The sequence below is a fragment of the Telopea speciosissima genome, chromosome 4 (assembly GCF_018873765.1).
Source record: "Telopea speciosissima isolate NSW1024214 ecotype Mountain lineage chromosome 4, Tspe_v1, whole genome shotgun sequence".
Classification (NCBI taxonomy): Eukaryota; Viridiplantae; Streptophyta; class Magnoliopsida; order Proteales; family Proteaceae; genus Telopea; species Telopea speciosissima.
Genome location: NC_057919.1, coordinates 2,480,482 through 2,494,060, shown reverse-complemented (window position 1 = coordinate 2,494,060; position 13,579 = coordinate 2,480,482). Strand labels below are relative to the sequence as shown.

At 40.7% G+C, this 13,579-nt stretch overlaps 2 protein-coding genes across 2 annotated transcripts; one reads left to right on the top strand and one right to left on the bottom strand.

The window, feature by feature from the left end:
* Positions 1-725: 725 nt before the first annotated feature.
* LOC122658160 (jacalin-related lectin 3-like) lies at positions 726-3,290 on the top strand (the record flags this gene model as incomplete). Its single annotated transcript, XM_043853066.1, has 7 exons — positions 726-950; positions 1,046-1,316; positions 1,353-1,468; positions 1,696-1,926; positions 2,116-2,400; positions 2,525-2,737; positions 2,978-3,290. Coding segments are annotated over 7 exons (1,638 nt in total), but the record flags the coding sequence as incomplete, so codon positions are not given.
* A 5,545-nt stretch (positions 3,291-8,835) lies between these two features.
* Positions 8,836-12,541, bottom strand: LOC122657476 (cytokinin dehydrogenase 5-like). The gene is made up of 5 exons (XM_043852187.1): positions 11,873-12,541; positions 11,619-11,746; positions 10,839-11,114; positions 10,058-10,320; positions 8,836-9,224 (listed from the first exon to the last, which is right to left on the bottom strand). Exons 1-5 carry the CDS (start codon positions 12,537-12,539, stop codon positions 8,864-8,866), a joined length of 1,695 nt encoding a protein of 564 aa, XP_043708122.1. The 5' UTR covers positions 12,540-12,541; the 3' UTR covers positions 8,836-8,863.
* Positions 12,542-13,579: the final 1,038 nt, after the last annotated feature.

The following is a 13,579-nucleotide window of genomic DNA, read 5'->3' as shown; positions in this document are numbered from 1 at the left end:
GGAACCATCTTTTTATAGCGAACCGAATCGATTCAATTTAAAAAAATGGTTAATTTCTAAATCAATGCCGGCCAATTTTAAGGTGGCAAGAAATGGACCTCCAATAGTTGGAATCTCGGATTCCCTCCTCCTCTATCTTTTGCTTTTTTATGTTTTAGTCTTAAAATGAAAAAAAAAAAATTAATAATAAAAGAAAGAAAGATAATGGGTGGTGGTGGGTCCAGTAATTGGAATTATGTGTTATAGCGTAATTCCTCCAATGGGTAGATGATGTTGTTTCATGCATGCATCCAATTCTCTCTCTTTTATTAGGGTTCTATATATGGAGTCAAGGTGGATCTGAGAATAAGCGTCACTTGCTAATTGCCACACGTATAGCTTAACTTAACTTAGCTTAGCTTTGGTTGGGTAATGGGTAGTATAGATTACTAACACTGTCCCTATAAGAACCTCCCATGAGTCTCACCTTCTCCTCATCAAGGCCTCAATAAATTTCTCTACCTACACAATCCATAACCTTACACCTCCATCTTCTCTCTCTCTCTCTCTCTCTCTCTCTCTGCAAATAACCTTCTTCTATCTTGGTGAAAAAATGGTACTTAATTACATCCTCAAACTTAAAAAAGCCTTTCTGTTTCAGAGAATTTTTTCTTCTTTTTGTGTGGAACTTAACTTGGATTAATAACCATTGGTTTGTGTAACTGTGAGTTTGTAAATCATTGTAACAGAACTTCGAAGGATACGAGAAGAGCCAGAACCAAAACGTATCGGTGGGTCCATGGGGAGGGCAAGAAGGAGCAAGGTGGGACGATGGTGTGTACAACAGTGTAAGACAGATGGTGATAACCCATGGTGCTGCAATTGACTCCATTCAGATTGAGTATGATGAGAAAGGTTGTTCCATCTGGTCAGACAGGCATGGTGGAACTGGTGGCTGGAGAACCGACAAGGTATCTCGATCTTCACCAATCTCTCTCTCTGTCTCTCTCTTTTATTGCTCTCATCTAAATCTAATCTAACTTCTTCAAACTCTCTAAACTTGCAGATCAAGCTTGATTTTCCACAAGAATACCTAGTTTCCATTACTGGTTACTATGGTTGTTTAACACAATGGGGTCCCATTATAATTCGATCACTTTCATTGGAAAGTAATAGGAAAAAATATGGTCCCTTTGGTACCCAAGAAGGAACACAATTCTCTTTCTCTATTACATCCGGTAAGATCATCGCCGGATTTTATGGCCGGTCCAGTTCGTATCTTGACTCAATCGGAGTTTACTTGAAGCCTCTCCACCAACAAAATCCATCCAAACCTCTGTGTCCATCATCCAACATTCTTCGGTGTCCATCACCATTACCATCACCCAACATTGTTGGCTATACAGTAACCCAAGAAAGTACTGTACAGGAAACCTACGACGTAGTGCTTACCAATCAGTTCTTCGGTGGTAACGATTGTAATCTCAAGGTAAGGGATCGATCATCTTCCTAAGGTTTCATTAATTGTGTATTACCCATATATCATGAGGTTTTAATTAGGGACTTAATTGGGTAGAATTGAACTCATCCTTAAAGGTTAGCCGCGTTACAAGTCCTTATAATCCATACCGATGTGGGATAATTGCTTTTGTATAAAACCCATATAGAGGCATCTGAAGAAGAAGAACACTCTAATTAATTATGTATTCTTTGCAGGTGCAAGTCCCTTACTATACTGAGAAAGAATCCTCTAGATGGCCTGTGAAGTGTGGACCTTGGGGAGGTGATGCTGGGATGACCTTCGACGATGGAGTCTATACAGGTGTTCGAGAAGTTCACATAGTGCGTAATGGTGGCATTGTTTACATTAAAGCTTGTTATGATAGAAATGGGCAAGCCATTTGGGGGAATAGAAATGGTGGAAAGACTGGGCTCAGACTTGATAAGGTAAATAATCTTTTAGGCCCACTTAAATCTTTACACTTTAAGACGATTAACTGAAGCTAACTCATTAACCAAATCCCCCAATCAACATTCATCCCTTAATTAATCTCACCCATACAAATATACAATGACTGGATGCTAACCCATATATGATAATGGTTTGTTATTTGGGTTCTTCTTTTTGTGTCTCAGGTAGTATTTGATTATCCTTCAGAAATCTTGACCCACATAAGTGGCTATTACGGGTCGACTATCTTCATGGGACCTACAGTGGTTAAGTCTCTCACATTTCACACAACAAAAAGGAAGTACGGACCATTTGGAGATGAACAAGGGATTTCCTTCTCTTCAGGCTCCAAACAAGGGAAGATCGTGGGGTTCCATGGGAGTAAAGGATGGTTTGTGGACAGCATTGGTGTTCATGTTCTTGAAGGGAATTTTTTGATTCCGCGACCTCTCAGCATTGGTATTCCTAAGGTGATCAACAACTAAAAGCTTGAACTGTTAAGGAAGGGTAGCATCGATATATATACATAAACACACTGTACGTAGCATCTTTAATTTATTGTAATCTTTTTTTATTTTATTTTTATGGGTTCAGGTAGCTGGACAAGGGCCATGCATTGGGGAAGGAAGTAAGCCATGGGGTGGTGATGGAGGTCAGCCATGGGATGATGGAGCTTTTTCTGGTGTAAAGCAGATTTATTTGATAAAAGGCGACGCCATTTGCTCGATACAGATCGAGTATGATTTGAATGGACAATCTATCTGGTCTTCTAGACATGGAGGTGGAGGTGGATACAACACCCACAAAGTAACTACAGTTTTCAATATTGCTAGCTAATTTTTATTAATATGCTTTTAGAAATTTATGTATACGTCAAAAACTCCAGAGCTGATGGAACACGTTAAATCAAGTCTTTTAATCTATCCCATACTTGGCTGGTCTAATCTAACTCCCATACACTAGAGTGGATCCCATTAAACACATAATAATTTATTATAGAAACAAATACTAATTTTCTTCCTAATATATGGTGATTATGTGGTGCAGATGAAATTTGAATACCCACATGAAGTCCTAACTCGCATCGGTGGTTACTATGGACCCAACCCAGTTGATGCGTATACAAAAGTAATAAGGTCACTCACTTTTTATACCACTAGAGCAAGGTATGGTCCCTTTGGGGAGGAGATTGGAACCTTTTTCAGTTCTTCAACAGAAGGAAAAGTGGTTGGATTTCATGGTAGAAGTGGCTGTTACCTAGAAGCAATTGGAGTCCATATGCAACACAGTTCAGTTGATCAACAAGGTCTGGTGAAGGCAGTGTTCAACAAAATCTTTAATTGATCTTCATGAACATGTGCACCTGATGCTCTATATGTTATATAATTATGGAAATGCTATATATATCTTGTGTGATCAATAATTTCCAACCATGTATGAGGTTCTCTTGTCAATCACTGTTGTAATAGTATAGTTCTAGAGCTTAATTAATAAGGATATTGGTTTCAGCTGGTATTTTCATAGTTCTATTGGGAGGTCAGATGGTTGTTATGGTTTACCATTGTTACTGCATCACATGCCACCCAAAAAAGAAGAAATATTATAGATTTGAACATGAAATCTATAATTTAGAAGCTTTGAACATGAAATCTAATTATAGATTTATTTGATGGGACTAGAATCTTCCCATTATATATAACAATGAAGTTCATATTATCTCTTGTTTTGTATTCGATCAGTTAATAAGTTGAAGCACCAACAGCCTAGCTAATAAATTAGGATTATTTTGAGGCATGTTATTTAAGTTAGCATTCCCTAATGAACCTTTAAATTGAGAGTCGAATCTTTAGTAAATAGTAGATGTGACAAGAGGTAACCAATCAAAATTGAAAACTAAAAAAATAAAAGGTTTGACCTTAGCTCTCATTACGTTATCTCTTAAGAATTATATGGGTTAGGATATGTAGATTTATTCCGGTTCTAGATTAATTATATACCCTATCTTTAATGTGGTCAGCTTAAGAATGGATCTCTAAGGACTTACTAATGCTCATCTTAAATTAGTATATGGTGTTTAAAAAATGGAAGATATTTTTAAGAAATCAAATTCCTAAAGGAAAACTTGGGCAGTCTTGGTAGAAAAACAATGCCTAGAATGGCGATTTTGCAGAAGAAAAATGAAGAGAAATAGAAGATAATAACACAAGACAAGAATTTATATGGTTCACCCCCAAGTAGGAAAGCTACATCCACGGTCGAGCAATAGAACGATTTCATTACTTCTTTGAAGGAAAAATTACAAATCCTAAAATCTCACACACTTCTCAACGAGATAAGAACACTTTACAAGAGAACCCTAACCCATAAAAATACAAAACTGCCCTTAGAAGCCCAAGAGACGTTGACCCACCCGATATGGTTCAGACCTAAACCCAACATATGTCGAAATACATATCAATTCGAAGATCTCAACGAGCTCTACAAGGGTTAACATCTACGTATACACTTTTAGGCCATTCGGATGCGTTTCTGAACTGAGATTAGGCTTCACCAATAACATGTGTTTCATATCCATTCTTGGAATAGATTCTAGGTCTAAAACGCATTCTTCTGAAACAAGAAAGAAAGGAATTGGATTGTAAAATGTGTAATAAATTCAGAATCTATTTTGAGAATTGCATATAAAAAAGCACATCAGCTTTTCTGGGTTTAATCATTCGGTGAATGTGTTGGCCAAACACAGCCTTCTTGATTAATTACTCATCTACAAACACAGCCTTCTTAATTGATTACTTCAATCCATGGATATGTACTAGCTATGACGCAGTACGTGTCAACGAATGGAGGGCCCATCTGGGTTTCGATGAGTGACATTGGAGAGGTAAGTGTAGGAGGAAGAGGAAGACATACGGTCCATTTGGTACTGAGCAAGGGGACCCGTACGTCATTTCTCATTTTCATCCCCAATTTTGTCATCAAATTTGTCGTGGGGGGCATTCATCCTTCATGGCATGCAAGAAGTGGTTGCTGTATTGACTTTCTATACCATCGTAGTAGTGGTATGTCTCTCTTTTTCTCTGTGAAGCCTCCTCAGCTCTTCTTCTTCTCTAAAAGATAATTAAAACCATCCAAATTCGAATACATCTTTTTGGTCTCTTCTTCCCAGATCAACTTTGATCGCCTCCAGGCTCCAGTCCATCACTGAAAAGATCTCTCCTCAGCAGCAGCAGCAGCAGCAGCAACTATACGTACCTTTGTCGATCGACCAATTTCCCTTCAATTCTATCAACTCAACTGGATCTCTCAAAGACAGACACCAACGTACAAAAGACCTTCAAATCAAATGCCCACTTGCCCCCATGCCCCATTTAGGGACTGACCTTAATGCCTTGCTGTGTCGTTTGGATATTAATTGGGTCGGTGCCACGGGGGTCAGTAACTCAGACGTCAGTAGTCACTTCTGATAAGCAGCAGAGTCTGTCCTCTTATATACATTATCCATATGGGGAAGCAAGAGTGGTGGACCCATTATATATATTTATAAGATTAGAGATCTGGTTTTCAATTCTATATTATAAATTATTTGGACCCTTATCCGTCTGTTGTAACTGGATCACTGCTGTGCACATCATGCGACGCAACAACAGCAGCGAGGATGTTAAACGTTTTAATCAATCTTTCTTTCTTTCTTTAGCAGACAATCTTAGATTACCTGTACAGAGATACGATTGGAGCTGCCATGATCATAGGACCTACTGTCATCAAATCACCAACGTTTTACACTTCGAAGTTAAGATTTAAGTATAAATATAACGGACTGTTTGGGGATGAACAAGCTAGCTAGGTAGGGACCTTTTTCTCCTCCCAACAAAAATCCTTTAATGTCATAGCTTGCCATGGAGTTGTATTAATTTATTTATTTATACCACCAATTTCTTCAGCTTTGACCCATTCTAGTAGCCACGTACATGACCGGTGCGTGCAGACAATATAATGTGGGCCAAATACCATTTTATGGAATCAAATTGGTCTTATATAGACATATATAGCCCTTATGAAATAGTTGCGGGATATTTTGGAGTCAGAGAGTTTATTGAAGCAAATTAATTGGGTCCTATTCTATATATATATATATATATATATATATATATTCTTGGTTGAGAATTTATTAGGATAGATAATAGTCTTTCAATTTCATGGGCTTTAAATATTAGTGTGACACTTGACCAATTACTCTATTTCTTTAATTAATTAATTAATTAATTTTTTATGGTGTGCAATAATTGTATGCCCATTTTCTTGAAAACTTTTTGACGAGCTTCAAGGTGATGGGCTTTTTTCAGGGTAATAAGTCCAACAACTGCACACCACCTCACCAATGTTTGACTAAACATGAGTGATTTGGCAATTAATGCAGGAGTCGACACCCCACGGATGGTGGGAGATTGACTCTGGTGGTTAAATATCATTGGAGAGGATCTGGATCGATTCTTAACGCGATGTATAATCCTCAATGGTCCATTAACAAACTAGTACAGACAAAACAAGTTCCAAGAGAGGAGGTTCATACATACATACATACATACATACATACATTCATACACGGGAGCATCTAAATGACACCTTTATTGGTGAATGTAGAATTTAAACACTTTCTTTTAATTGCCTCTTGTCTTAAGGTTCCGACTCCTCTACTTCTACTTGCCCAATACTGCCGTGCGCCCCCACACACAAACTCGACGGAAAGTACCGCCTTAGCCCTGCTCGGGCAAGGCACTCAGGCAGGGGTAAGGCGGTACATTTTGCTTTGCTTGTGTGTAGAGCGCACACGACAGTAGGGGCAGGCGAAAGTAGAGGAGTCCGATTACTTGTCTTAATTATTCACCAAAAGCTTTAAATCTAGGGGTATAAAAGGGTTTTCAAAATTAAGTTGAGACTTGAGAGTAACATATCAATTTAATTGGACCGGAGAACTATGGGCCCTATCAGAGAATCAGATTAATATTGGAACGAACCTATTTCACTCCAAACAAGACAGAAGGAAAGGTGGTAGGGTTCCAGGGAAGGACTGTGATGTATTTGGATGCCCTTGGTCATGTCCGTATGCATGCGGCACCAGTTAGGGAAGAGAAGATCCCTTAAAGTATACCCTTTACGCCAAAATCTTTACATCATGAGGATCACTCTTTTATGCTCAAGGCCCATGGGTCACTACCCTCCAAATAAGATTTTCAAACCAATAATGGCTTGAACCCCACCACCTTTCTAGTCTGTTCAATACTCTCTAAGGCTCAAGTTGGAGTTCGACTGGATGCCCAACTCCGGCAACCCCCAAAAGACTGTCCAGCATATCAGTATCAACAGAGATTGATATGGACACCGGCCCATTCAAACTTGGTTCTATAAGTATCAGTATTGTATCGATAATATTGTTGGAATCTGATACCGATATGGATCAGTTGTGTTAGAAAAATAACGCCCATAAATGGGATTTTGCAGAAGAAAATGAAGATAAAGAGAAGAACAAACACACACACACACACAACACCAAGGATTTTACATGGTTCACCCCCAACTAGGTAGGCTACATCCACGGCCGGCAATAGAAAATGGTTTCACTACTTCTCTGAAGCAAAAATTACAAACCCTCAAATCTCTCACATGCCCGCACAAAGAGATTAGAACACTTTGCAAGAGAACCCTAACCCAAAAAAATACAGAAATGCCCCTAGAAGCTCAAAAGACCCACCTGGTTTGGTTCGGACATATGTCGATATTACCCACCCGGCGAGTGCTGACGCATGCACTTTTAGACAATTCTGGTGCGTTTCGAAGGCGAAACAGCCAGCCAAAAATTCACCACAACACTTTCTGGACTGAGATCAAATTTCACCAATAACAATTTGATCATAATATACGTTTGGTCTTAGTCCGGCGACCATCGGGCTATTACCTTACAGTAGGAATGCTTGATTATTATTATTAATCGGCTAATACTTGAGCCCAATTTTTGAAATCAGAACGGGTTAGGGCAATGTCCAAATGCTAAGACTTTTAATATTTTGACTCTACCCACCCATAGATATAAGATATCTATCTATCTTATCAAGGATTGCTATAGCTTTCAACAAAAATTTGGTGCCCTTGCCGACATACTTTGGTTTAGAAATTCGAATGGGTCCAAAACAACCTCAAGTAAGTGGTGAGTTGGCTGGTCTATTTTATCATACAGTTAATATCTCTCTATTCACTCTCGAATATTATTATTATGTCTACATTCTAAGCCCATCTCTCACTGGCCCATTATCCATTGTCAAACAACGACTGAAACCAAGTAGTCTTAATCCAAGCTTGGGCCCTGTGGTGTGGGCCCAACTATCAGTAATTACTATCAGTACAGAATTTGATGTAGAAATATATTTTTAACTTCGGTAAATAATTATAATTTTACATTTCTAAAGTTAAAAATAGACAAATGGAGAGAGAGAGAGAGAGAGAGAGAGAGAAAGATTCTATTTGATTGGAGGAGAGTAAGAATAATATAGTGTGTGTAGTAGAAGAAGGGGGTGAAAAATGAAAATGGAACCAACTGTGGAAGATAATTGAGACAGGATTCGAGGGGTGTGGTCGCCGGTCGGGCGGTCGGGATCACGGGCGCGGCCATAACATGACATGTGCTTGAGTTTGACTCCTGTGGACCACCACACCCAATCATCAATAGTCCACCTCCGCCGTCAGATATCTTTTCCAACTTTTTAAAGGCCCCATCTCCCCAGCTTCCCTTCCCCTTCCTTTTTTTTTTGTTTTTTTGCTTCTTATTTTGTTTGGGAGGGAGGGAGGGAGAGGGAGTTGTCTTCTTCTCTCCAGTGATTAAATTCTTTATACAAGAAAAGATTATACAATTTTGTCGTCATTAATCTTTAACGACGATAACTAGGAAAAAGAAGAGGACGACGACGAGGAGGTTGCAGGAGAAGAAGAAGGGAGGGAAGCGGGGAATATACGCTGGCCAGGGGCTAAAATGCGCTTGGGGTCGAACTGAATCTTGCGGTGGAGGAAGAGATCCCATTTGTCTCCAAAGTGGTCCATCCATTCCTCTTGGGTGTTGTAGTTAGGTAAGTACTGTTTCACTCCGATCCCAGCATCCCTGCAGAAGTCAAGGATCCTACGGTTCTGATCTATCAGGTACTCCAACGTTTGTGTGTCATCCCCAGAATCCAATGCTGATCGAAGAAGGGCTACCAGGTAAAATACTTCCTCGTCTATTGTTACCACCGAGCTCCGATCGTCCCATCTGCATCACACATAAACACACTGAGTCACATCTTTCTTAATTATTGTTATTACTATTATTATTATTATTATTATTATTATTATTATTCACAACTCACCACTATTAATGCATGCAGTAGTAGTAGTAGTACTACTACTTCTCTTTCTCATTCTCTTTTAACGTTTATTGGTTTTTTGGAATTTTCTTCCATCTTAGTTGGAACCGAATTCCATAGCTCTCTCTCCTAAGGTCATGGACATGGAGGAGGAGGGCCCTGTTTTGGTGCATCACTCAATGACAGAGAGACAGAGAGACAGACAGAGAGATAGAGAGGCCCTGTTAGGTCCATTGTTGTTTGGTACGTTCCTAACTCCTCCTATACATTCATCAATAACTACACCAGTTCAGGCCAGGCCGGGCCGGGCCGGGTGGGATATCACTTATTAGTAAGAGCCAAGAGGTGCAGCTCAGATTCTCGTACTGTTTGAGCCACACAGATGGAATCCAATAGAGGTGGGTCCCACTCTTGGATTCCATCTTTATGCGGTTCAGTTCAGGGCCTGTACGAGAAAATGGTGTTCTTGTACTATGTAGAGAACCAGCTGAGAGCCACGCCAGATTATTGGATACCTTCCTCGAGTCCAACTATACATATGAACAGATAACCGATTTTGACCCATAGGAAACGTGTCCATGCATTGCATGGCCTTGGGAGGCCCAATTACCTAAATGATGGATGCATGGGCTATCCCCAAATTTAAATTGGTACGGACCAAAACTGACCGGGCGTCCGCGGCCCCCACGTTAAAGAATGCAGAAAGAAAGAGAGTAGCGAGGGGACGGATCGGACTTACTTGTTTTTATTCATTGGGTAGATGAGGATGGGCCCGCTTGTCTTGTTACCCAATATGCCCTTGAAAACACCCTGGTCAAATTCATCAATCTTTGATTTGGGGACAAAGAGGTTCAACCATGGGTGGGGTACGTCCCACAATCCCTTGGACCGGAGCTTCAATTCAGCCTTATGAACCCGGTCCAAGAAATACACGTAAGGAAGATCAGTTGTGAAGACTGATGCCGGTATGAAACTCAGCTTTTTCAACAAAGCTTCAACTTCCTGCAACAACCCAACCCAACCCAAATAAATTTTGATTTTCTAAATTTCGTAACAATCAAAAGCAATAAAGTAAGAGAGAGAGAGAGAGAGAGAGAGAGAGAGAGAGAGAGTGAGAGGGAGATCCGAGTTTATGGGTAAGAGAGAAAACCTATTCTCTTAAATGAAAGGGGGGATGGGGAACTATATGTGGTTTCCATTAATTAGTGGTAAATCAATTAAAAATAGATTTCCTACCAAACAAAAATAAAATAGAATTTATTCCATCATATAGTGAAGAGGGATAGATCACACAAGATCCTATATGGTGTCATGTGTATGTCGTATTAATATCATATAGTAGCTTAGGACGGTATATATAGAATAATAGGCACTTAGGCATGAAGGCAGTAATAATCTCAAACTTTATATTATCACTTCATGAGTAAAGATAAATATATGTATACCTGTGCATGCATGGTACCTTTCCCCTCCCCCCCCCCCCCCACCACGGCCCACATTATAGAATAATATAGATATACCTGATCAACGGTGTCAGCGGTATATTCATCGTAGTTCTTTGTGATCTCCAAGCAGTAGAGAACGCTTCCATTGGAAGAAAGAGAAGTGATCTTAACGGGGTTACGAGGGGAGAAGAAAGAGGATCTCCAGTTGTTGATGAGTCCTTCATCCACGATAACAAAACCCTCCAAGTAGTCGAACTTCTCGCTGGTGGGTCGTCCATGCAGAGAGATGAGATACTCCTGGTCGTTGGTGAAGGCTGAGAAGTTGGAGTAGAGTACTCGGATCCACCTCACCTATAAGACCCCAATGGCCCAGTTCCGGATACAACAAACCAGAAGGAAAAACGTTAGATTAGAAAGACCGAGAGACAGACACGTCCACAACATTGCCAGCTTTGTCACAGCCGTTTCGAAATTAGGTTTAAATAAATTACATAAAGGAAAAAAAAAAAAAAAAAAACCCTTATAAAACCCCAACCCAACTGGACCCCAACGCTTGAACTTGTTAGGTCATCCTATACGTTTGCTTTTTTAGGTCTGATCAGTATTACCCTTCTTCTAATGGGAAAACAAGAAAAAGAAAGAAAGAAGAGATTTCAACTTGCAATTTTTAACACTTTTATGGATTGGCTCTTCAAACCAGGAACCCAAATTAATAGCAAAAAATTAAAAGACCCGTTTCAAACAAGTAAAAAAATAAGCATTATTAATATGCAATATTATAATAAGATCGATCGAGGACTAGAACGGGGAGAGAGAGAGAGAGAGAGAGAGAGAGAGAGAGAGAGAGAGAGATACCCTTTGTGGAGCTGGTTCAAGGGCAATCCTAGCCCTGGTTATGATCCCAAATTGTCCTAAACCCCCAAGAACAGAATGGAAGAGTTCTGAATTCTGTTCCTCTGAACATGTCAAGAGCTCTCCCTTCCCTGTAAAAAAAAAAATGTAAAGTAAGCCCCACATTCATTATTAATAAAATAAAATTAAGGATGTAGAAATCACATGCAGAAGAAGTGATGTGGTGAAAAGAAGCAGCTAGAAATTAATTAATGAACCTGTAACGACGTCGAGTTCATAGACATTGCTAATCTGAGGGCCGTGATGGAAGGCTTGTCCACTAATGCCAGCGTTTGAAAGAGTTCCACCAACGGAGAGATATAAGTAATCAGTCCATGACTTTGGTGCAAGCCCATACTCAAGCGTCGACGTCAACAACTCAATCCACAGTTCCCCACCCCAAACGTCCACATACTTGCTGTCTTCCGAACCACCAACCCCCAACACCACCGACGATGGCGGACGGGAGGGTCTCATGGCCTTGTCGTCGTTGGCGGACTTTAAGAAGCCGTTGCTCATCTCTATAACTACGCCGTTGTCCGTCTGAGCTTGGCCGTTAATGGAATGGCCGTGTCCTTTAGCCGACACGGTCAAACCATGAGTCGATTCGTAAACCGCACGGACCATTCTGGCCACGTCGTCGGCGGAGGTGGGGTGCAAGACCGCAAAGGGCCTGGCACGGACCATTCCGCCAAAATCGAGAGAAGCCGCCTCCATGTCGGTGGGGTCGATGCTGAGTTTGAGCTGGCTTTCCAAACCCAGTCGAACAAGCTCAACCTTCTCAAGGGGGTCCACCATCTCCATGGTTGATCCGACGGTGGAGATCAATCGGCAGATGACGAAACACAGGAGGAGTAGCAGCTTAGTAGCCATCGACGACGACATCGTTGCTGTTGTTCGTGATGCTGGTGGATTCGTTTTTTTAATTTTTTTTTGTTGTTAGGAGAAGAAGGGAGGACCAAGGCAGCGTGTCTTGCGGTCGCTGTTGGGTATTTATAGGGAAACGAAACCTTGAGTATCGGTAGCAGTGGAGGAGGCAGAAGAAGCGGAGAAAGATTGAAAAAGGGTTAAACTACGCATCCAGGGTGAGGGCAGAGATCTTCTGAAGGTAGAAGAGCAGAGAAATGAAAGTGAAAAACAAAAACAAAAACAAAAAAAAGAAAGAAAGAAAGAAAGAAAGTTCTGGGAGGGAACAAAATCTTGTAGCAGCAGCTTCTGCTTCTGCTTCTCTGCGACTGCAACTGGCGTGGGGAGTCGTGGTGCTAACGTAAGCCTGGATTGCGCTTTAAAGATTTTATACGCAATATGAACAGATTCGCTTCGTCCCCTCGCGCCCCACCTTTCCTTTCCCAGTTCCCCTCACTCCCTCCCTTCGCTTTTTCACGTTACCCTATTACAGAGAAGGCTTATCTATCTTATCTATCCATCTATCTCGCTTTTCTCTATTCTCTGTGACTACTAACTACTAACTCTGTCTATCAATATTAATCTGTGATGACCTCTGCCTCTCTCTCTCTCTCTCGCTCTCTCTATTGTGCTGTCCAGGATAAATGATACAAGTTCTTGATTTATAGGGACCAAGGGAGGTTGGGGGAGGGGAGGGAGAGTGGGTGTGCCACACTGCCACGTCGATAGTTCACGTGTGAGGGATGAGGTGACACGTGTGAAGGAGCACAATAAGAAAAAAAAAAAAAGAAAAGGTGGGCCAGAAGTGAAATGTGTGAGGATACGGAGATTAGGGGCCACTCTTGGATACGGAGGATCCAAGTGGGGACCCGAGCAAGGCAACCTTCACGTGGGATGCAGTGAGAGAAGGCGACTCTGCTCTATCTATTATTAATAAAAACTTATGTAACAATAACCCTGAAACCAATAAAGATTCTCTCTCTCTCTCTCAAGTGAAACGTACAAAGCCTATTCTCATC

Coding starts and splice junctions, on each gene's coding strand:
- LOC122657476 (XM_043852187.1), bottom strand. CDS start 12,539: ATGTCGTCGTCGATGGCTACTAAGCTGCTACTCCTCCTGTGTTTCGTC. Junction 11,747..11,872: donor TGAACTCGACGTCGTTACAG/GTTCATTAATTA, acceptor TTTTTTTTACAG/GGAAGGGAGAGCTCTTGACA. Junction 10,321..10,838: donor CCGCTGACACCGTTGATCAG/GTATATCTATAT, acceptor GGGTTGTTGCAG/GAAGTTGAAGCTTTGTTGAA.